Source organism: Sus scrofa, chromosome 9 (genome assembly GCF_054392235.1).
Source record: "Sus scrofa isolate SSC_HxYL_T2T_F1_AM1 chromosome 9, Sscrofa_HxYL_maternal_Yorkshire_Landrace_v2.0, whole genome shotgun sequence".
NCBI classification, from domain to species: Eukaryota; Metazoa; Chordata; class Mammalia; order Artiodactyla; family Suidae; genus Sus; species Sus scrofa.
Genome location: NC_139391.1, coordinates 38043125 through 38062463, shown reverse-complemented (window position 1 = coordinate 38062463; position 19339 = coordinate 38043125). Strand labels below are relative to the sequence as shown.

At 41.6% G+C, this 19339-nt stretch overlaps 1 protein-coding gene across 13 annotated transcripts in view; it reads right to left on the bottom strand.

Annotated features, from left to right (window-relative positions):
* LOC100511522 (uncharacterized) overlaps positions 1-19339 on the bottom strand; it is a 680138-nt gene that overhangs the window by 44244 nt on the left and 616555 nt on the right. For 5 of the 13 annotated variants that reach the window (XR_014815196.1, XR_014815198.1, XR_014815200.1 and 2 more), the window contains one exon: positions 1717-1974. The exons of 5 other annotated variants lie outside the window; for them this stretch is intronic. Coding sequence is in view for 1 of the 8 variants with exons in the window: in XM_084975969.1 (XP_084832095.1) it covers positions 1796-1974; positions 12363-12406 (223 nt within the window). In the remaining 7 variants the exon portion in view is untranslated. Of the gene's footprint in view, positions 1-233; positions 541-1716; positions 1975-12362; positions 12407-19339 lie in introns of all 13 variants that reach the window. 3 more of the 13 variants (XR_014815191.1, XR_014815194.1, XM_084975969.1) reach the window with 2 other exon arrangements.

The following is a 19339-nucleotide window of genomic DNA, read 5'->3' as shown; positions in this document are numbered from 1 at the left end:
TTTGACGGAGCCCTAATGCATCTGTGCCAGGTCCTGTCCTAAATTCTTCACATGCAACAATCTCAATTGTATAAACCCCGGAACAGCCCTGTGAGATGGTGACTGTTATTACCCCCACTGTGTTGAGGAGGAACTGGAGGTTCAGAAAGGTTCGGGGACTTGTGGGGGTGGGGTTTGATTTTGCATGTGGCAGCTGCCAAGACACGTGTCCCTGACCTCCCATGGGAACTCACTGGCTGGGCTTTCTGTCCTCTCCAGTGTGACATCAGGGAAAGGTCCGAGCACTGTTACACTGCTGACCTGCTTCACGTGTGCACCTCATCTCCCCAGTGAGGCCGTAAACGCCTTCAGAGCACCCAATGTGTGGTGTGTCTTTGTTTGGGGTCTGTCCCCTTTTCCGAAGTCCCTAGGAGAGCACTGGATTCTAGCAGGTGGTTTAGTAAGTTTCCTGTTGATGAAGGTGTGCTCTCAGCCTCTCTGCTCCCGGGGGTTTTCCCGAAGCTTTTCATGCAAGGGCCAGGCTGGAGCATCTGAATTTAGCTATCAACAACAAGAATGACAGGATAATGATAATAACATAATGGTTAAGAGTTTCTAGGGACTTACTTTGTAAGTAGACAGGATTATTTCATTTCCCCCTCTCAAGCCTACAGGTTACATACCATAATAAACCCATTTTAAAGATGAAGAAAGTGAGCCCTGGAGCAATTCTGTAACCTGCTGAATGCCATGGGGCTAAGAAAGGTGATGTTTAGTGAGCCCTGATTTGGAGCTTGAGGTCTGTTTGGAGCTGGAACTCTTTTTTATTTTACATTATCTTTCTTGTTACAGCTGCACCTGCAGCATATGGAAGTCCCCAGGCTATGGGTCAAATAGGAGCTGCAGCTGCTGGCCTATGCCACAGCCACAGCAATGCGGGATCCGAACCTTGTCTATGAACTACACTGCAAATTGCAGCGATGGTGAATCCTTAATCCACATTGAGTGAGGCCAGAGATCAAACCCGTATCTTCACAGACACTATGTTTGGTTCTTAGCCACAATGGGAACTTCCCTGAACCCTTGACTTAGAAATTGGCACTAGATTGCTTGACTACCTTTTAATTTCTAGTTTCACAACTGTTTGCTCCCATTTTTTTCCTGCAAATATCTATAAATATGTATTTTTTGCAAAATATATGTGACATAAAATTTACTAATTTAACCCATTTTAAGTGCACAGTTCAGTGGCATCAGATCCACTCACATTGTTGTGCAGCCATCATCACCATCCATCTTGGAATCTTCCATCAGCACAAACCGAAAGTGTGCCCATTAAACAGTAACTCCCCACCCCCTCTTCCCAATCTATACATATGTTATCTTCTAAGATACGTGTTCTGCCATTTCACTTCTTGAGGACTCGTCTGAGAGCTGTTACACAGGCCTTTGCAAATTCTGCACCATTAGGACAGTCTTACTCAGCTCAGCCCTGGGGCTGTGGGACCTTCTTACGTTCTATCTGCTATCAACCAGCCCAGGGTCAGGAAGGTTCTGGTGACAGATGGCGTCTCCTGTCTGAATCATCTTTTTGCAGATTTTCCCATATTCAGGGCTTGTTCATTTTTCTCTTATCTACGCCACATCCCCATGACGTGGGCCCAGAATTCTGAGTCACTAGCTTTACGTGCGTCAGAGAAAGTTACAATGACACAGGGAAACTGCTCTAATTATTACCTGCCAAGAACTGGGTCTGATTTGCTGGGGAGCGAGCATCTCTGTCTTCTGGGCAGAAAATTTCCAGATCATTCCTAGCTCAGTCATGGATAGAGTTGAAATGAAACAGTCTGGTAGAAGGTCTAACAACAACCCATCGGTATAGACAGTGAGGATACAGAGGGTCACTGAGGACCTTAGAGCTTCTGTCTCTGCTGTCCTTTCCCAGACACTCCTCTTCAGGTTGTGGCTGGTGTGACACGGTTTCTCTTGACAAGCCTGGTTGATGAAGCCAACACAGATCCAGAGTCAGAAGACAGCAGGTGTGGACCGCTGCAGTGTTCTTGTGGGAGCCACTTAAACTCACCATATCTTTGAAATAAACAGAGCTGATGTCCACAGCAGCTACAGTGCCCATGTAAAATGGGCCTATTTTGTATGCAAAGATACAAATAGGATTATAGCTAATTTTAGTTTTTGCCTTCAGTTTCCAGGTTGCTATTGACTTTTTTTTCCCCCTCCTCAATGCATCTATCTGTCAAAATTCACTTTTTCTTCATTTCCCAGCTTTCTGGCATGTATGTCCACTATCACATGATATAAATCTTATGTCTTTGGTATCTAGTGTCACTGAACAAGCTTGTTTTGTTTTTTTATATGATACTGTGTCTATTTTGTTTTATTTTATTTATTTATTTTTGTCTTTTTGCCATTTCTAGGGCTGCTCCCGCAGCATATGGAGGTTCCCAGGCTAGGGGTCGAATCGGAGCTGTAGCCACTGGCCTACACCAGAGCCACAGCAACGCGGGATCCGAGCCGCGTCTGCAACCTACACCACAGCTCACGGCAACGCCGGATCCTTAACCCACTGAGCAAGGGCAGGGATGGAACCAGCAACCTCATGGTTCCTAGTCGGATTCGTTAACCACTGCGCCACGAGGGAATTCCCGTTTTGTTTTTCAGTATGTTTTTAGACAAGGCTACCCTTCCATGAAGGCTTCCTCAACAAACCCAAAAGGAGGTTGCTAATTTTTTTTTCCCTTTAACTCTTCTATGATTTACATTTACTGACGTGGTACCCAGACGTCTGTCATTTGAAACACTTTTTTATTGATTGATAGTACATGGAAAAATGCAAATATCATACTTTACATCTCAATCTTCTCGTCTGCAGACACCCACGGAACCAAAGACGGAGAAACAAAATATTATAGTAACTCCTTGGAGTGTAGATTAGTTTTATCTATTTTGGAACTTGATATAAATGGAATCACACCATTTACACTCCTTTGCTTAAAATATTTTTTCCCTACAACATGAAATTGGGAACCAAATAAGATTGCAATGGATTGTTACGTTATTTATGTCTTGTATACATCCTCTCCATTTCTTTTAGTATTTTAAATATCTGTAAAAGAGAAACGGAGAGGTTAACCCCATAGCATCTCCTACAGACTGATTTTGCCAATCGCATCCCTAATGCTTCTTTAGTTATGTGCTCTCTCTAGCATTTCCTGTGCATCGGTGTCCAAGGCAGAGGCTGGATCATACTCGGGAGACACAGAAAGTCTGGCTTCTCCTTCTGTGGCCTCACCGGCCACCAAAAATGCCTGGCCTTAGGTAAGGATATTGAAGCAGGCAGAAGTTACATGGTTTGGCTAAGTGCTCAAGGCAGAGCCTAGATCTCCTGAAGTCTACTCCAGTGTACTTTTATTTTTATTTTATTTTTTCTTTTTAGGGCTGCACCTGCAGCATATGAAAGTTCCCCAGCTAGGGGTCGCATCAGAGCTGCAGCTGCCAACCTACACCACAGTCACAGTAATGCACGTTCTGAGCCATGTCTGTGGCCTACAGCTCACAGCAATGCTGGATCCTTAACCCACTGAGCGAGGCCAGGAATCGAACCCACATCCTCATGCATGCTATGTTGGGTTCTTAACTGGCTGAGCCACAATGGGAACTCCTACTCCAGTGTACTTTATGCTCCAGACTGGCATTGAAAATGGAACTCTTAATTTCTGAGTGGAATTCAAATATTTTTACTTCTAAGTGACTCAAGTATCTGACTTTTGAGTATCCTCTGTTTGGAAGGTGCAGGCTGTGTTCCTGGTACTGCTTCTGCTGTGCATGGTGTTGGGCAGGATGGAGGTGGTTTTGTGTGAAAACCACGTAGAGAGGAAAGGCCTACCTTTTAGGGCATTTTAATTTTAGAAGGATGGAATCAGTTAATGTGTATTTAATAAGCACATACTGTGTGCTCAGCAATGTGAAAATATAAAGAAGGATATGCTAATACCACTGCCTTTGAGGTGCTCCCAATCTTTTTTATAGAATCTCACCTCTGAGAGGAGGTACCCACATTTCAGTGGAAGAAAGAACTAGCCTCTGAATCTGAAGACAGGGACAAGTTTTGCCTGTGTTGTTTTCTGGCTCTGTGACAATCAGCACTGTGGCTGGGTCTTGGTTTCCACATCGATAAGGAAGTGGTTCCAAGGCTCAGATGAAACAATGAAAAGTATGATAGGAATGATATGATGTGATCATTCCTGCTTGGATATTATAAGAAGGGGAGAACCCATCATGTTAAAATCAGGCCATTCATTTTTGAAAAACTGTAATTATTAGAATCTTTTCCTCTGAATGAACCCAAACCTCTCTTCTTGCAAATTCACCTGTTGATGCTGCATCTTGCAGTATAAATGTACATCTCTCTTTCTTCACACTGTAGATATTTTTTCTCATGTTAGTCCTTCAGATATTTGAAGACATCACTCACCATGTTTCTGTTTACCAGGAAAAACACCTCCCCAACTCAATAATTTCCTCCATGCCAGGGTTCTAAGCTTGTCACTTTTAAATTAAAGTGCATATCAGAATCACCTAGGAGGTTTTAAAATGTGTGCATTTTGAAAAATCCCTCCAGCTGATTTAAAAATTCTTCAGTATCTTAATATCTGTAGTCTTAATATTAGTTGTCTATAAAACTTTTCTCTAAAATAATGACTCATGGATTCAAACAAACACTGTAGATACATGTGGACTTGTTGAATTAGTTAGGGCGTGCTAGCTGTTATAAGCTACAAATCAAAAGACTGTGATGTTTCAAACACAATGGAAGTTTATTTCCTGCTTCTGTGCATTTAAAGTGGACTTTTCTGATTGGTGGGTGGCTCTCTTCTGAGCACTGATATAAAGTGCCAGACTTACTGCCTCCTACAGTTCTGCTATCTTTAAAACAGAACTTCCAGGGTCACTGCAAAAAGTTTTTTTAAAAAAAGAGTGTTGGAGTTCCCATGGTGGCTCAATGGTCAATGAACCTAGCTAGCATCCAGGAGGATGTGGGTTCAATCCCTGGCCTTGCTCAGTGGGTTAAGGATCCGGCATTGCTGTGAGCTGTGGTGTAGGTTGCAGACGTGGTTCGGATCTAGAGTTGCTGTGGCTCTGGCGTAGGCCGGCGGCTACAGCTCCGATTGGACCCCTAGCCTGGGAACCTCCATATGCCGCAGGTGCAGCCCTAAAAAGATAAAAAACAAACAAACAAAAAACAACAGAGAGTGGAGCATATGGACATTTTTCTGGACATAGCCTGAAATAGTGTGCAACATCCCAGTTCATAAAACCACGAGGCTACCCCTAACTGCAAAGACATGTACCCAGGAAACAGGGTTTGGGGAACAACTAGTCATTCTGGGCTGGTACAGTATATACTGTGTTCTGCCTATTTCTTCTGACACCATAAATACCACCTGTCAATGAGGTCATAGGGATTTAAACTGTCTGGATGACAGAAAACCCCTTAAAATTAAAAGACTAGTATAGACTGGAAGAAAATGTTTGTAGCATCTCAATGTTTTGGTAGCTATGCTGCACAGTTAACACATTGAAGCAATAGTCATTTAAATGCTTTTAATTATTTTCAAAAGAAATGCCATGTCGGATTTCCTCCCCTTCTATAATTTCAATGGTTTTTAATAAACTAATCACAGGACTGTATATCAGGTTAATTCAGGCCCATCTTTGGGACTCTTTTCGAGGTCTCATCTAATGTACCACCTTGCTTTATAGCAGTCATACATTTAATAATGATTCCTCCTTTCTCTTTCACAGAGACATATACAGAGACAAAGAAAATGCACTTTTTTTTTTTTTTTGTCTTTTTGCCATTTCATGGGCCACTCCCACAGCATATGGAGGTTCCCAGGCTAGGGGTCTAATCGGAGCTGTATCACCAGCCTATGCCAGGGCCACAGCAACACAGGATCTGAGCCGTGTCTGCGACCTACACCATAGCTCACGGCAACGCCAGATCCTTAACCCACTGAGCAAAGCCAGGGACTGAACCCGCAACCTTATGGTTCCTAGTCGGATTCATTAACCACTGAGCCAGGATGGGACTCCAATGTTTGTATATTTTTAAGACACCCTTCTAAATGCTTCACCTGCATTTAGTTTTAAAATTTTCACAACAATCTCATTAAGTAGTTATCATTATCTTCCTTTCAAAGATGAAGAAATTGAGGCTTACAGAGGGTCAATGATTTGTCCAAAGTCACATGATGAGTAACTGTCAGAGTTAGGGTTCTAAGGTATATATATCTTACTGCAAAGATGAATTTTTAATCATTCTTCTATGAAGTCACCTACATAGGCAATACCTTTTAATATGCCAAATAGGGAGAGAGCAAGTGTGTGAAAGTTATCAGGGAAGATTTTATTGAAGGAAGATGTGTTATGACCCTAAATAAAGGGTAGGGATTAGGGAGGTGGGAAGGAGAATAAAGGACAAGAGATTATTACCGTATTGTGTGTTCCTTAAGGAGACCCAGCCATTCTATAAGCAGCAATAGTTAAGCCTTGGCAGAAAAAGATGATAAAAATGAATACTGAACTACAAGAAAGTTAGGTCTTGTATTGAGCCACCACATTACCTGGGCCTCTTCAGAACACATGTATTGCCAGTGTTTATCTCTCAAAGGATGTGCGTTTTCAGTGCTCTACTTACAGAGACTTAACTATCCATAACTGAGTACAGGAACTACTTGTAGAGGAAGATACAAAAAAGTACACCTCAGAGATGGGATTAAGATGGCAGAATAAAAGGACTGGAGCTCAACGTCTCTCCTAAAAACAAAATTCACAACTAAAGGCTGAGCATTCTTCACCCAAATAGACCGGAAACCTTAAAAAAGATAATCTACTCCAGAAGACAAAGAGGAGGCCACATCAAGAGGTAGGAGGGGCGATTTCACGATGTAAACAACCCCATACCTCCTCGGTGGGAAGCCCCACAGACTGGAAACTAACTGGTTCACAGAGACTCACCTACAGGAGCAAGAGTTCTGAGTCCCACATCAAACTCTCACGTGTGGGGATCTGGCACTGGGAGAAAGAGCCCTTGGAGCATCTGGCATTGAAGGCCAGTGAGGCTTGTGTGCAAGAGCTCCATGGGACCAGGGGAAACGGAGACCCCATTCTTAAAAGGTGCACACAGACTTTCACATGCACTGGGTCCCAGGGCAAAGCAAAGTTTCTATAGGAATCTGGGTCAAACCTGACTGCAGTTCTTGGAGGATATCTTGGGAAAACAGGGGTGAATGTGGCTTGTTGTGAGGGAAGGACATTGAAAGCAAAGCTCTTGGGAATATTCAGCAAAGGTGCCTTTCTCTAGAGGTGGCTATTTTGGGAAAATCTGGCCCCACCCATCAGTCAGCAATGAGAAGCCCCAGGGCAGACAACAATCCAGGTGGGAGCACAGCCCCACCCCTCAGTAAACAGGCTACCTAAAGACCCCTCAGGCACACAGCTGCCTCTAATCCCATCCAGAGACTAAGCCCCACCCCCCAGAGGGATTAGAATCAGCTCCACCTACCAGTGGGCAGGCATCAGCCTCTCCCAACAGAAAGCCTACAGCAAGCCCCCATACCAACTTCAGCCACAAGAGGGACAGACACCAGAAGTAAGAGAGGCTACAACTCTATTATCTGTAAAAAGGTCACCAAACCAAAAACCTATAAAAATGAAAAGACAGAGAACTATAACACAGATGGGGGAACAAGGAAAAACCCCAGAAAATCAGCTAAGTGATGAGGAGATTCTCAGCCTCCAGGAAAAAGACTTTAGTCTGTTGAAGGTGATGCAAGACCTTGGAAATAAACTGGAGGCAAAGATGGATAACTTACAGGAAACACTGACCAAAGAGATACAAGATATAAAACTTAAACAAGAAGAGATGCAAAATACAATAACTGAAATAAAAAATTCACTAGAAGCAGTCAACAGCAGAATACAGGAGGCAGAAGAACGAATAAGCACCATGGAGGACAGATTAGTAGAAATTACAGGTGCAGAACAGAAAAGAGAAAAAAGATTGAGAACAAGTGAAGAGAGTCTCAGAGAACTCTGGGACAACGTTAAACACACCAACATCCATATTATAGGGGTGCCAGAAGGAGAAGAGAGAGAAGGGGACAGGAAAAATATTCCAAGAGATAATAGCCAAAAACTTCCCTCACACAGGAAAGGAACCACTCACTCAAATCCAGGAAGCACAACAAGTACCATATAAAATAATCCCAAGGAGGAATACACCAAGACAGAAACATCTTAATCAAACTGACCAAAATTAAAGACAAAGAGAAAATCTTGAAAGCAGCTAGGGAAGAGAAATAACATACAAGGGAACCCCGATGAGGTTATCAGCAGATTTTTCAGCACAAACTCTGCAGGCCAGAAGGGAGTAGCATGATATACTTCACATGATGAAAGGAAAAAAACCTCCAACCAAGATTACTTTACCCAGCGGGGCTCTCATTCAGATTTGAAGGAGAAATCAAAACCTTCACAGAGAAGCAAAAGCTGAGAGAATTCAGCAACACTAAACCAGCCTTATGACAAATACTAAAGGAGCTTCTCTAGGCAGAAGAGAAAAGACAGCAACAGGAAACAAAAATTCCACAAATGACAAGGCTCACCAGTAGAGGTATATATACAGTAAAGATACAAAATCATCCATGCACAATTATACCACCAAAATCAGAAATCATGAGAAGAGGTGGGTACAAATGCAGGACACTGGAGATGAACTTGCAATTAAGAGAACAACAACTTAAAACAATCTCATATGCATATAGACTCATGTCAAAACTTCAGAATAACTGCAAACCAAAAATCTACAATTGATACACAAAGAAAAATCAACTCAAATACAACACTAAAGATAGTCATCAAAGCAGAAGAGGAGAGAACAAAAGAAGGAAAGAAAAAAGAGCAACAAAAACAAATCCAAAGCAATTAATAAGATGGCACTATGAACATACATATCAATAATTACCTTAAATATCAATGGACTAAATGCCCCAACCAAAAGACTCAGGCTGGCTGAATGGATACAAAAACAAGACCCATATACATGCTGTCTTCAAGAGACCCACTTCACTTCTAGGGACACATACACATTGAAAGTGAGAGGATGGAAGAAACTATTTCATGCAAATGGGGATCAAAAGAAAGCTGGAGTAGCAATACTCCTATCAGACAAAATAGACTTTCAAATGAAGAATATTTTAAGGGACAAAGAAGGTCACTACCTAATGATCAAAGGATCAATCTGAGAAGAAGATATCACAATTTTAAATATCTATGCACCCAACATAGGTTCACCACAAAATATAAGGCAACTGCTAACAACCTTAAAAGGACAAATCAACAATAACACAATCATAATGGGGGACTTTAAGACCCCATTTACAGCAATGGACAGATCAACCAGACAGAAAATCAATAAGGAAACTCGGGCCCTGAATGATGCATTAAATCAGATGGACTTAAGAGGTATTTATAGGACATTCCATCCAAAAGCAATGGAATACACATTCTTCTCAAGTGCACATGGAACATTCTCTCAGATTGATCACATCCTGGGCTACAAATCCAACCTCGGTAACTTTAAGAAATCTGAAATCATATCAAGCATCTTTAACAACCACAACACTATACGCCTGGACATCAACAACAAAAAAATCTGCAAAAAACACAAACACGTGGAGACTCAACAACATGCTACTAACCAACCAATGGATCACTGAAGAAATCAAAGAGGAAATTAAAAAATACCTAGAAGCAAATGACAAGGAAGATAGGACACTCCAAAACCTATGGGATGCAGCAAAAGCCATTCTAAGAAGAAAGTTTATAGCAATACAAGCCCACCTCAGGAAACAAAAAGCTCAAATAAACAAGCTAACTTTACATCTAAAGCAGCTCGAGAGAGAAGAACAGACAAGACCTAAAGTTAGTAGAAGGAAAGGAATCATAAAGATCAGAGCAGAAATCAATGAAATAGAAACAAAGAAAACCATAGAAAAGATCAATGAATGAAAAGCTGGTTCTTTGAAAAGATCAACAAAATTGATAAGCCCTTAGCTAGACTTATCAAGCAAAAAAGAGGACTCAAATCAATCAAATTAGAAATGAAAAAGGAGAAGTAACAACGGACATCACAGAAATACAAAGGATCATAAGAGACTCCTATATGCAACTATACGCCAATAAAACGGAGAACCTAGAAGAAAGGGACAAATTCTTAGAAAAGTACAATCTTCAAAGACTAAACCAAGATGAAATAGAAAAGATGAATGTAATGAGAAGCAAGATGGTGGAAGAGTAGGGGGACACACTCCCCCTCTCCCACAAACACAACAATAAAAAACCACATCTACAGGTTAAATGACTCGCACAGAACAGCAATAATCACTGGCAGAAAACCTAAACCCCAATAATGGCAAGAATCTCGTGACATAACTGGGTAAAACAAGAAAAAAGAGGAGAGTGAGAGAAGGGGAATTGGGGTTGGACAGGCACTCCCAAAAGGGAAGTGTTGAGGAGAAAGGGATCCCACAACTTGCAATGTCACCTAATTGACAGAAAGGTCAACTGAATCGGAGGAATCTCCAGATGCAGAGAAGAGTGCAACAGTAAGTCTGAGATCTGAAGAGCAGAGTGAGAACTGAAGATATTATCTGAATTACAGTCACCAAAAACCGAGATGCTTGGGTGGGGGCTGAGCACCGAGACCTCAGCTCCATAGGTTAGTCCTGGGGAACGGGCTGGGGCGGGTGGTGCAGAGACTGCCTGGGGGTCTCGGAACCAGTTGGTCGGATAGGCAGGGCAGAGACTGCCGCGGGGGACTAGGAAGCCCTATGTTGGTTTGGCGGCAGAGGCTGCTTGGGGAACTAGGAACCGGTCAGTCGGGTTGGCAGGGAAGAGACTGCCCCATGAGTTTAGGAAGCAGTCTGTTGGATTGGCAGGGCAGAGACTGCCTGGGAGTCTAGAAAGTGGAGTATCACCGGTGGAGGGAGCAATACACAAAGGGCTGGGGAGGGGGAAAGCCATGTCAGAGGGAACCTGGGAGAAGAGCTGGATCTGCAGGAGAGACAAGGCACCAATGTTGGGGAGGGGAGAGGAGGGGGGTGGGCCACCATAGAATACTCCCAACACCACAGTGAGCTCACTTGCCCACCAGCAATTGGAAACCTGTGCTTCCCAGTGCATACCCCCTCCCCCTACCCCATGCTCACATGCTGGACCTGAGACTGTCTGCTATCCCGGAGGGCTGCCCTCACCATTTGTGGGAAGCTGACAACCACAGGGGCTTTCCCTGCCCTGGCCTACCTGCCCTCTGGAGGGGCTACACCCCCACAGAGCAGCACCCAGCACTGCCAGCCCCCTGGAAAACGACCACAGCCCAGAAAAGCTAGAACAAGCTCAGCCCATCCTGAAAAATCTGCCTCCATTCCAAGGCAGTCCTGCCAATTCCAGCTGCCCTGGGGAGGAGTCCCTTGGGTTATCAGTGGCGCAGCCAGCCACTCCCACTCTCGGGGGGTGCTGCACTCCTGTGGAACAGCTGCCCAGGATGGCCAATCCCCTGCAAGAGCCCCCACAGCCCAGAAAAGCTAGAACAAGCTTGGCCCGGCAGGCCAAAATCTGCCTCCATTCTGAGGCGGTCCTGCCAATTCTGAATGCCCTGGGGAAGAGCCCCCTAGATTCTTAGCAGCCCAGCTAGCTGTTCCCATACTCAGGGGTTGCAGTGCTCTCAAGGAACAGCTGCCCAGCACCTCTAGCCTGCTGCAAGAGCCCCTGCAACCCAGAAAAGCTAGAACAAGCTTGGCCTACATGTGCAAAATCTGCCTCCATTCCGAGGTAGTCCTTCCAATTCCAGCTGCCCTGGGGAAGAGCCCCTTGGGTTCGCAGAGGCCCAGCTAGCCGCTCCACCCTCGGGGGGTGGGGTGGGGTGCAGCACTCCTGTGTAAAAGCTGCCCAGGACCACCAGCCCCCTGCAAGAGCCCCATAGCCCAAAAACACCAGAGCAAGCTCTGCCCAGCCTTGTGAAATCTGTTTCCATCATGGTGCAGACCTCCCAGTCCTGTCTGCCCTCAGGAAGTTGTCCTTTGCTTCAGAGAGACCCTGTCAGCCCCGTCCACCTCAGAAAAAGCCACGCTGCCTCAAAGAAGACCAACCAACAATGCCAGCCCTCAGGGAACATTCCATAGCAGTGCCAAGGCAAACACTGCCTGGCCACGGGGAGTACAACTCCACCAAGAAAAAGAAAACAACAACCAAGATGAAGAAGCTGAGAAACCACCCCCAGTTAAACCAACAGGAGAACTCACCTAAAGCAGTCAACAATGAAACAGATCTCTGCAGTCTGACAGACCTGGAGTTCAAAAGGGAAATAGTGAAAATACTGAAGGAATTAAGAGAAGATATGAAGAGTAATGCAGACACTCTCAGAAAGGAACTAGAAAATATAAGGAGGAGCCAAGAAAAACTAGAACATTCATTTGCAGAGATACAAACTGAACTAAGGGCAGTAAAAACCAGAATGAATAATGCAGAAGAATGAATCAGTGATATGGAAGATAGAATCATGGAAATCACCCAATCAGGACAGCAGACAGAAAACCAAATGAAAAAACATGAAAGCAATATAAGAGACCTATGGGATAATATGAAGCGGGCCAATCTACGCATAATAGGAATTCCAGAAGGAGTAGAAAAAGATGAGGGGATGGAAAATATATTTGAAGAAATTATCACTGGAAACTTCCCAAATCTAAAGGATACTGAGTTCAAGATACAGGAAGCACAGAGGGCCCCAAACAAGTTGAACCCAAATAGACCCACACCAAGACACATTATAATAAAAATGGCAAAAGTTAGTGATAAACAGAGGATCCTAAAGGCAGCAAGAGAAAAGCAGAATGTTACCTATAAGGGAACCCCCATAAGATTATCAGCTGATTTCTCTACAGAAACACTACAGGCCAGGAGGGAATGGCAAGAGATATTTAAAGTGCTAAAAGGAAAAAATATGCAACCTAGAACACTCTATTTAGCAAGAATATCATTTAAAATAGAAGGGGAAATGAAATTTTTTCCAACAAACAAAAGCTAAAAGAATACAGCAATACAAAACCCAGGCTAAAAGAAATACTGACAGGGCTTCTCTAAACCAAAACGAAAGGAAGGAAAGAAAGGGAGGAAAAAGAAAAAAAAAAGAAGAGGAAGACTAGCATTGAGGAAACCACAATCAGCAGTCACTCAAATAAGCCAGCATACAGATTGAATCATGAACATGTTTCAAACAAAATAAAAATAAAAGAGTCATCAAAATCATAAAATGTGGGCAAGGGATATTAGGAAATAAATAGACCCTTTTTGTTTGTTTGTTTCTCTTCTTAATATAGTAATGAAGTATTTGAACCTACAGGACCATCAGGCTAAAACAAACAATTATAGGAAGGGGTTAGCATACTCAAAAAACAGGGCAACCACAAGCCAAAACCAAACATTGCATTCACAAAAAATGAAAAAAACAAAAACAAAAAAGCAACTCAAGCAGATAATAACTGGAGACCATCCAACCAAAAAAAGAAAGGAAGAATGGAGAACCATAGAATCAACTGGAACACGAGGTTCAAAACGGCAATAAATAATCCTCTATCAATTATCACTTTAAATGTCAATGGACTGAATGCTCCAATCAAAAGACACAGAGTGGCTGAGTGGATAAAAAGGCAAAAACCGTCAATATGCTGCCTATAAGAAACTCAACCCAGGACAAAGAACACATGTAGATTGAAAGTGAAGGGGTGGGAAAAAATATTTCATGCCAAAAGACATGACAGGAAAGCAGGAGTTGCAATACTCATATCAGACGAAATAGACTTTAAAACAAAAGACATAAAGAAAGACAAAGAAGGACACTATTTAATGATTAAGGGATCCACCCAAGGAGAGGATGTCACTATCGTCAACATATATGCCCCAAATACAGGAGCACCCAGATACATACAACAAATATTAACAGACATAAAGGGAGAAATTGATGGGAATACAATCAGAGTAGGAGACTTTCATACCCCACTCACACCAATGGACAGATCCTTTAGACAGAAAACCAATAAAGCAACAGAGATCTTGAAGGAAACAATGGAAAAGTTAGACTTAATTGATATCTTCAGGACACTACATCCAAAAAAATCGGAATACACATTCTTCTCAAGTGCGCATGGAACATTCTCAAGAATTGACCACATATTGGGACACAAAGCTAACCTCAACAAATTTAGGAGGATAGAAATTATCTCAAGTATCTTCTCTGACCACAATGCCATGAAACTAGAAATCAACCATGGGAAAAGAAATGAGAAAACACCTACTACATGGAGACTAAACAACCTGCCACTAAAAAACCAATGGGTCAATGAGGAAATCAAGAAGGAAATTAAAAAATACCTTGAAACAAATGATAATGAAGACACAACCTCTCAAAATCTATGGGATGCTGCAAAAGCAGTGCTCAGAGGGGAATTCATAGCGATACAGGCCTTTCTCAAAAAAGAAGAATGATCCCAAATTGACAACTTAACCCTCCACCTAAACGAACTAGAAAAAGAAGAACAAAAAAGACCTAAAGTCAGCAGAAGGAAGGAAATTATAAAGATCAAAGAGGAAATCAATAAAATTGAGATTCAAAAAACAATAGAGAAAATTAATAAAACTAAGAGCTGGTTCTTTGAAAAGGCAAACAAAATTGACAAACCCCTGGCCAGACTCACTAAAAAGAGGAGAGAAAGAACTCAAATCACCAAAATTAGAAATGAAAAAGGAGAAATCACAACAGATACTGCAGAAATACAAAAAACCGTAAAAGAATACTATGAACAACTATATGCCAACAAATTTGACAATCTGGAAGAAATGGACAATTTTCTAGAATCTTACAGCCTGCCAAAACTGAATCAAGAGAAAACAGACCAACTGAACAGACCGATCACTAGAAATGAAATTGAAGATGTCATAAAAACACTCCCTACAAATAAAAGTCCAGGACCAGATGGCTTCACAGGCGAATTCTACCAAACGTATAAAGAGGAACTGGTGCCCATCCTCCTTAAACCCTTTCAAAAGGTTGAAGAAGAAGGAACACTCCCAAAGACATTCTACGAAGCCACCATCACCCTCATTCCAAAACCAGACAAAGATACCACCAAAAAAGAAAACTATTGGCCAATATCTTTGATGAATATAAATGCAAAAATTCTCAACAAAATCTTAGCCAACCAAATCCAAAAACATATCAAAAAGATCATACACCACGACCAGGTAGGGTTCATCCCAGGTTCACAAGGATGGTTCAACATAACACAAATCAATCAACGTCATACACCACATTAACAAAAGAAAAGTCAAAAATCATAGGATCATCTCAATAGATGCAGAAAAAGCATTTGACAAAGTCCAACATCCATTCATGATCAAGACTCTCGCCAAAGTGGGTATAGAGGGAACATTCCTGAACATAATCAAAGCCATTTATGACAAACCCACAGTTTTTCTCAATGGGGAAAAACTGAAAGCCTTCTCACTCAAATCTGGAACAAGACAGGGATGCCCACTCTCACCACTGCTCTTCAACATAGTTTTGCTAGTCCTAGCCACAGCAATCAAACAAAAGGAAATAAAAGGCATCCATATAGGAAGAGAAGAGAGAAAACTGTCACTGTATGCAGATGACATGATACTATACATAGAAAACCCTAAGGACTCAACCCAAAAACTACTTGAACTGATCAACAAATTCAGCAAAGTAGCAGGATATACGATTAACATTCAGAAGTCAGTTACATTTCTCTATACCAGCAATGAAAGATTAGAAAAGGAATACAAAAATACATAAATATGATACCTTTTAAAATTGCATCTCAAAAACTCAAATACCTCGGAATACACCTGACCAAGGAGGTAAAGGACTTATATGCTGAGAACTATAAACTTTTAATCAAGGAAATCAAAGAAGATGTAAAGAAATGGAAAGATATTCCATGTTCATGGATTGGAAAAATCAATATTGTAAAAATGGCCATACTACCCAAAGCAATCTATAGGTTCAATGCAATCCATATCAAATTACCCATGTCATTTTTCACAGAACTAGAACAATCCAAAATAAATGGAACCGCAAAAGACCCAGAATTGCCAATGCAATCCTGTGAAACAAAAACCAAACAGGAGGCATAACTCTCCCAGACTTCAAAAAATATTACAAAGCCACTGTCATCAAAACAGTGTGGTACTGGTATCAAAACAGACAGACCAATGGAAAAGAATAGAGAACCCGGAAATAAACCCTGACACCTATGGTCAATTAATCTTTGACAAAGGAGGCAAGAACATAAGATGTGAAAAAGAAAGTCTATTCAGCAAGCATTGCTGGGAAACCTGGACAGCTGCATGCAAAGCAATGAAATTAGAACACACTCTCACACCATGCACAAAAATAAACTCAAAATGGTTGAAAGACTTAAATATAAGACAGGACACCATCAAAATTCTAGAAGAGAATATAGGCAAAACATTCTCTAACATCAACATCATGAATATTTTCTCAGGTCAGTCTCCCAAAGCAATAGAATTAAGAGTAAAAATAAACCAATGGGACGTAATCAAACTGAAAACCTTTTGCAAAGCAAAGGGAACCCAAAAGAAAACAAAAAGACAACTTAGAGAATGGGAGAAAATAGTTTCAAATGATGCAACGGACAAGGGCTTAATGTCTGGAATATACAAGCAACTTATACAACTCAACAGCAAAAAAGCCAATCAATCAATGGAAAAATGGGCAAAAGACCTGAATAGACTGTTCTCCAAGGAAGATATACAGATGGCCAGCAAACACATGAAAAAATGCTCAACATCGCTGATTATAAGAGAAATGCAAATCAAAACTACCATGAGATACCACCTCACACCATAAGAATGGCCATCACTAATAAGTCCACAAATAACAAATGCTGGAGGGGCTGTGGAGAAAAGGGAACCCTCTTGCACTGTTGGTGGGAATGTAAACTGCTACAGCCACTATGGAGAACAGTTTGGAGATACCTTAGACATCTATACATAGAATTTCCATATGACCCTGCAATCCCACTCTTGGGCATCTATCCGGACAAAACTCTACTTAAAAGAGACACATACACCTGCATGTTCATTGTAGCACTATTCACAATAGCCAGAACATGGAAACAACCCAAATGTCCATCGAGAGATGATTGGATTAGGAAGAAGTGGTATATATACACAATGGAATACTACTCAGCCATAAAAAAGACGACATAATGCCATTTGCAGCAACGTGGATGGAACTAGAGACTCTCATACTGAGTGAAATGAGTCAGAAAGACAAATGAGTGATATAAGTTATATCACTTATAACTGGAATCTACTATACAGCACAAATGAAACTTTCCACAAAAAAGAAAATCGTGGACTTGGAGAATAGACTTGTGGCTGCCCCTGGCGGGGGGGTGAAGGGAGGGAGTGAGAGGGATTGGGAGCTTGAGTTGTTGGATACAACTTGGAATGTATTTACAATGAGATCCTGCTGAGTAGCATTGAGAACCATGTCTAGATACTTATATTGCAACAGAACAAAGGGTGGGGAAAAAATGTATGCACGAAAGAGTAACTTGGTCCCCATGCTGTACAGCCAAAAAAAAAAAAAATTAATAAAACAAGAAAAAAAATGAATGGATTGATTACAGGAACTGAAATTGAAATTGTGATTAAAAAACTTCCAACAAACAAAAGTCCAGGACCAGATGGCTTCACAGGCGAATTCTATCAAACACCTCTCCTTCTGAAACTATTTCAAAAAATTCCAGAGGAAGGGATACTCCCAAACTCATTCTATGAGGCCATCATCACCCTGATACCAAAACCAGACAAAGATACCACAAAAATTGAAAAATACAGGCCAATTTCACTGATGAACATCGATGCAAAAATCCTCAACAAAATACTAGCAAACCACATCCAACAATACATTAAAAGGATTGTACACCATAAATCAAGTGGGATTTATCCCAGGGATGCAAGGGTTCTTCAATATCCACAAATCCATCAGTGCGATACACTATATTAATGAAGTGAAGAATAAAAACCATATGAGCCTCTCAAGAGACATGGAAAAAGCCTTTGACAAAATCCAACACCCATTTCTGATAAAAACCCTTCAGAAAGTGGGCATAGTGTGAACCTACCTCAACATGATAAAGGCCATATATGACACATCCACAGCGAATATCATTCTCAATGGTGAAAATTAATACACAGAAATCAATGGCATTTCTATACACTAACAATGAAAGAGCAGAAAAAGAAATTAGGGAAGCAATCCCGTTTACCATTGCATCCAAAAGAATAAAATACCTAGGAGTAAACTACCTAAGGAGACAAAAGACCTGTACTCTGAAAACTAGAAGACCCTGGTGAAAGAAAGCAAAGATGACACAAAGAGATGGAAACACATACCATGCTCATCGATTGGAAGAGTTGATATTATCAAAATGACTATACTGCCTGAGGAATCTATAGATTCAATGCAATCCCTATCAAATTACCAAGGACATTTTTCACAGACCTCGAACAAAATATTTTAAAGTTGGTTTGGAAGCACAAAAGACCCAGAATAGCCAAAGACATCCTGAAAAAGAAAAATGGAGCTGGAGGAATCAGGCGCCCTGACCTCAGACTATACTACAGAGCAACAATCATCAAAACTGTATGGTACTGGCACAAAGACAGAAATATACATCCGTGGAGCAGGATAGAAAGCCCAGAATTCAACCCATGTACCTACAGCCAACTCATCTATGGCAAAGGAGGCAAGAATATACAATGGAGAAAGGACAGCTTGTTCAATAAGTGGTGCTGGGAAAACTGGACAGCCACATGGAAAAGAAGGAAATGAGAACACTCCCTAACACCATACACAAAAACAAACTCCAAATGGATTCAAGACCTAGATAGAAGACCAGACACTATCAAACTCCTAGAGGAAAACATAGGCCAAACACTCTCGGACATCAACGACAGCAACATCTTCTCAGATCCACCTCTGAGAGTATTGACAATAAAAAGAAAAACAAACAAATGGGACCTAATCAAACTGAAAAGTTTCTGCACAGCAAAGGAAACCCTACACAACACGAAAAGACAACCCGCAGAATGGGAGAACATCTTTGCAAGTGAGTCAACTGACAAGGGATTCATCTCCAAAATCTATAAACACCTTTTTGCAGCT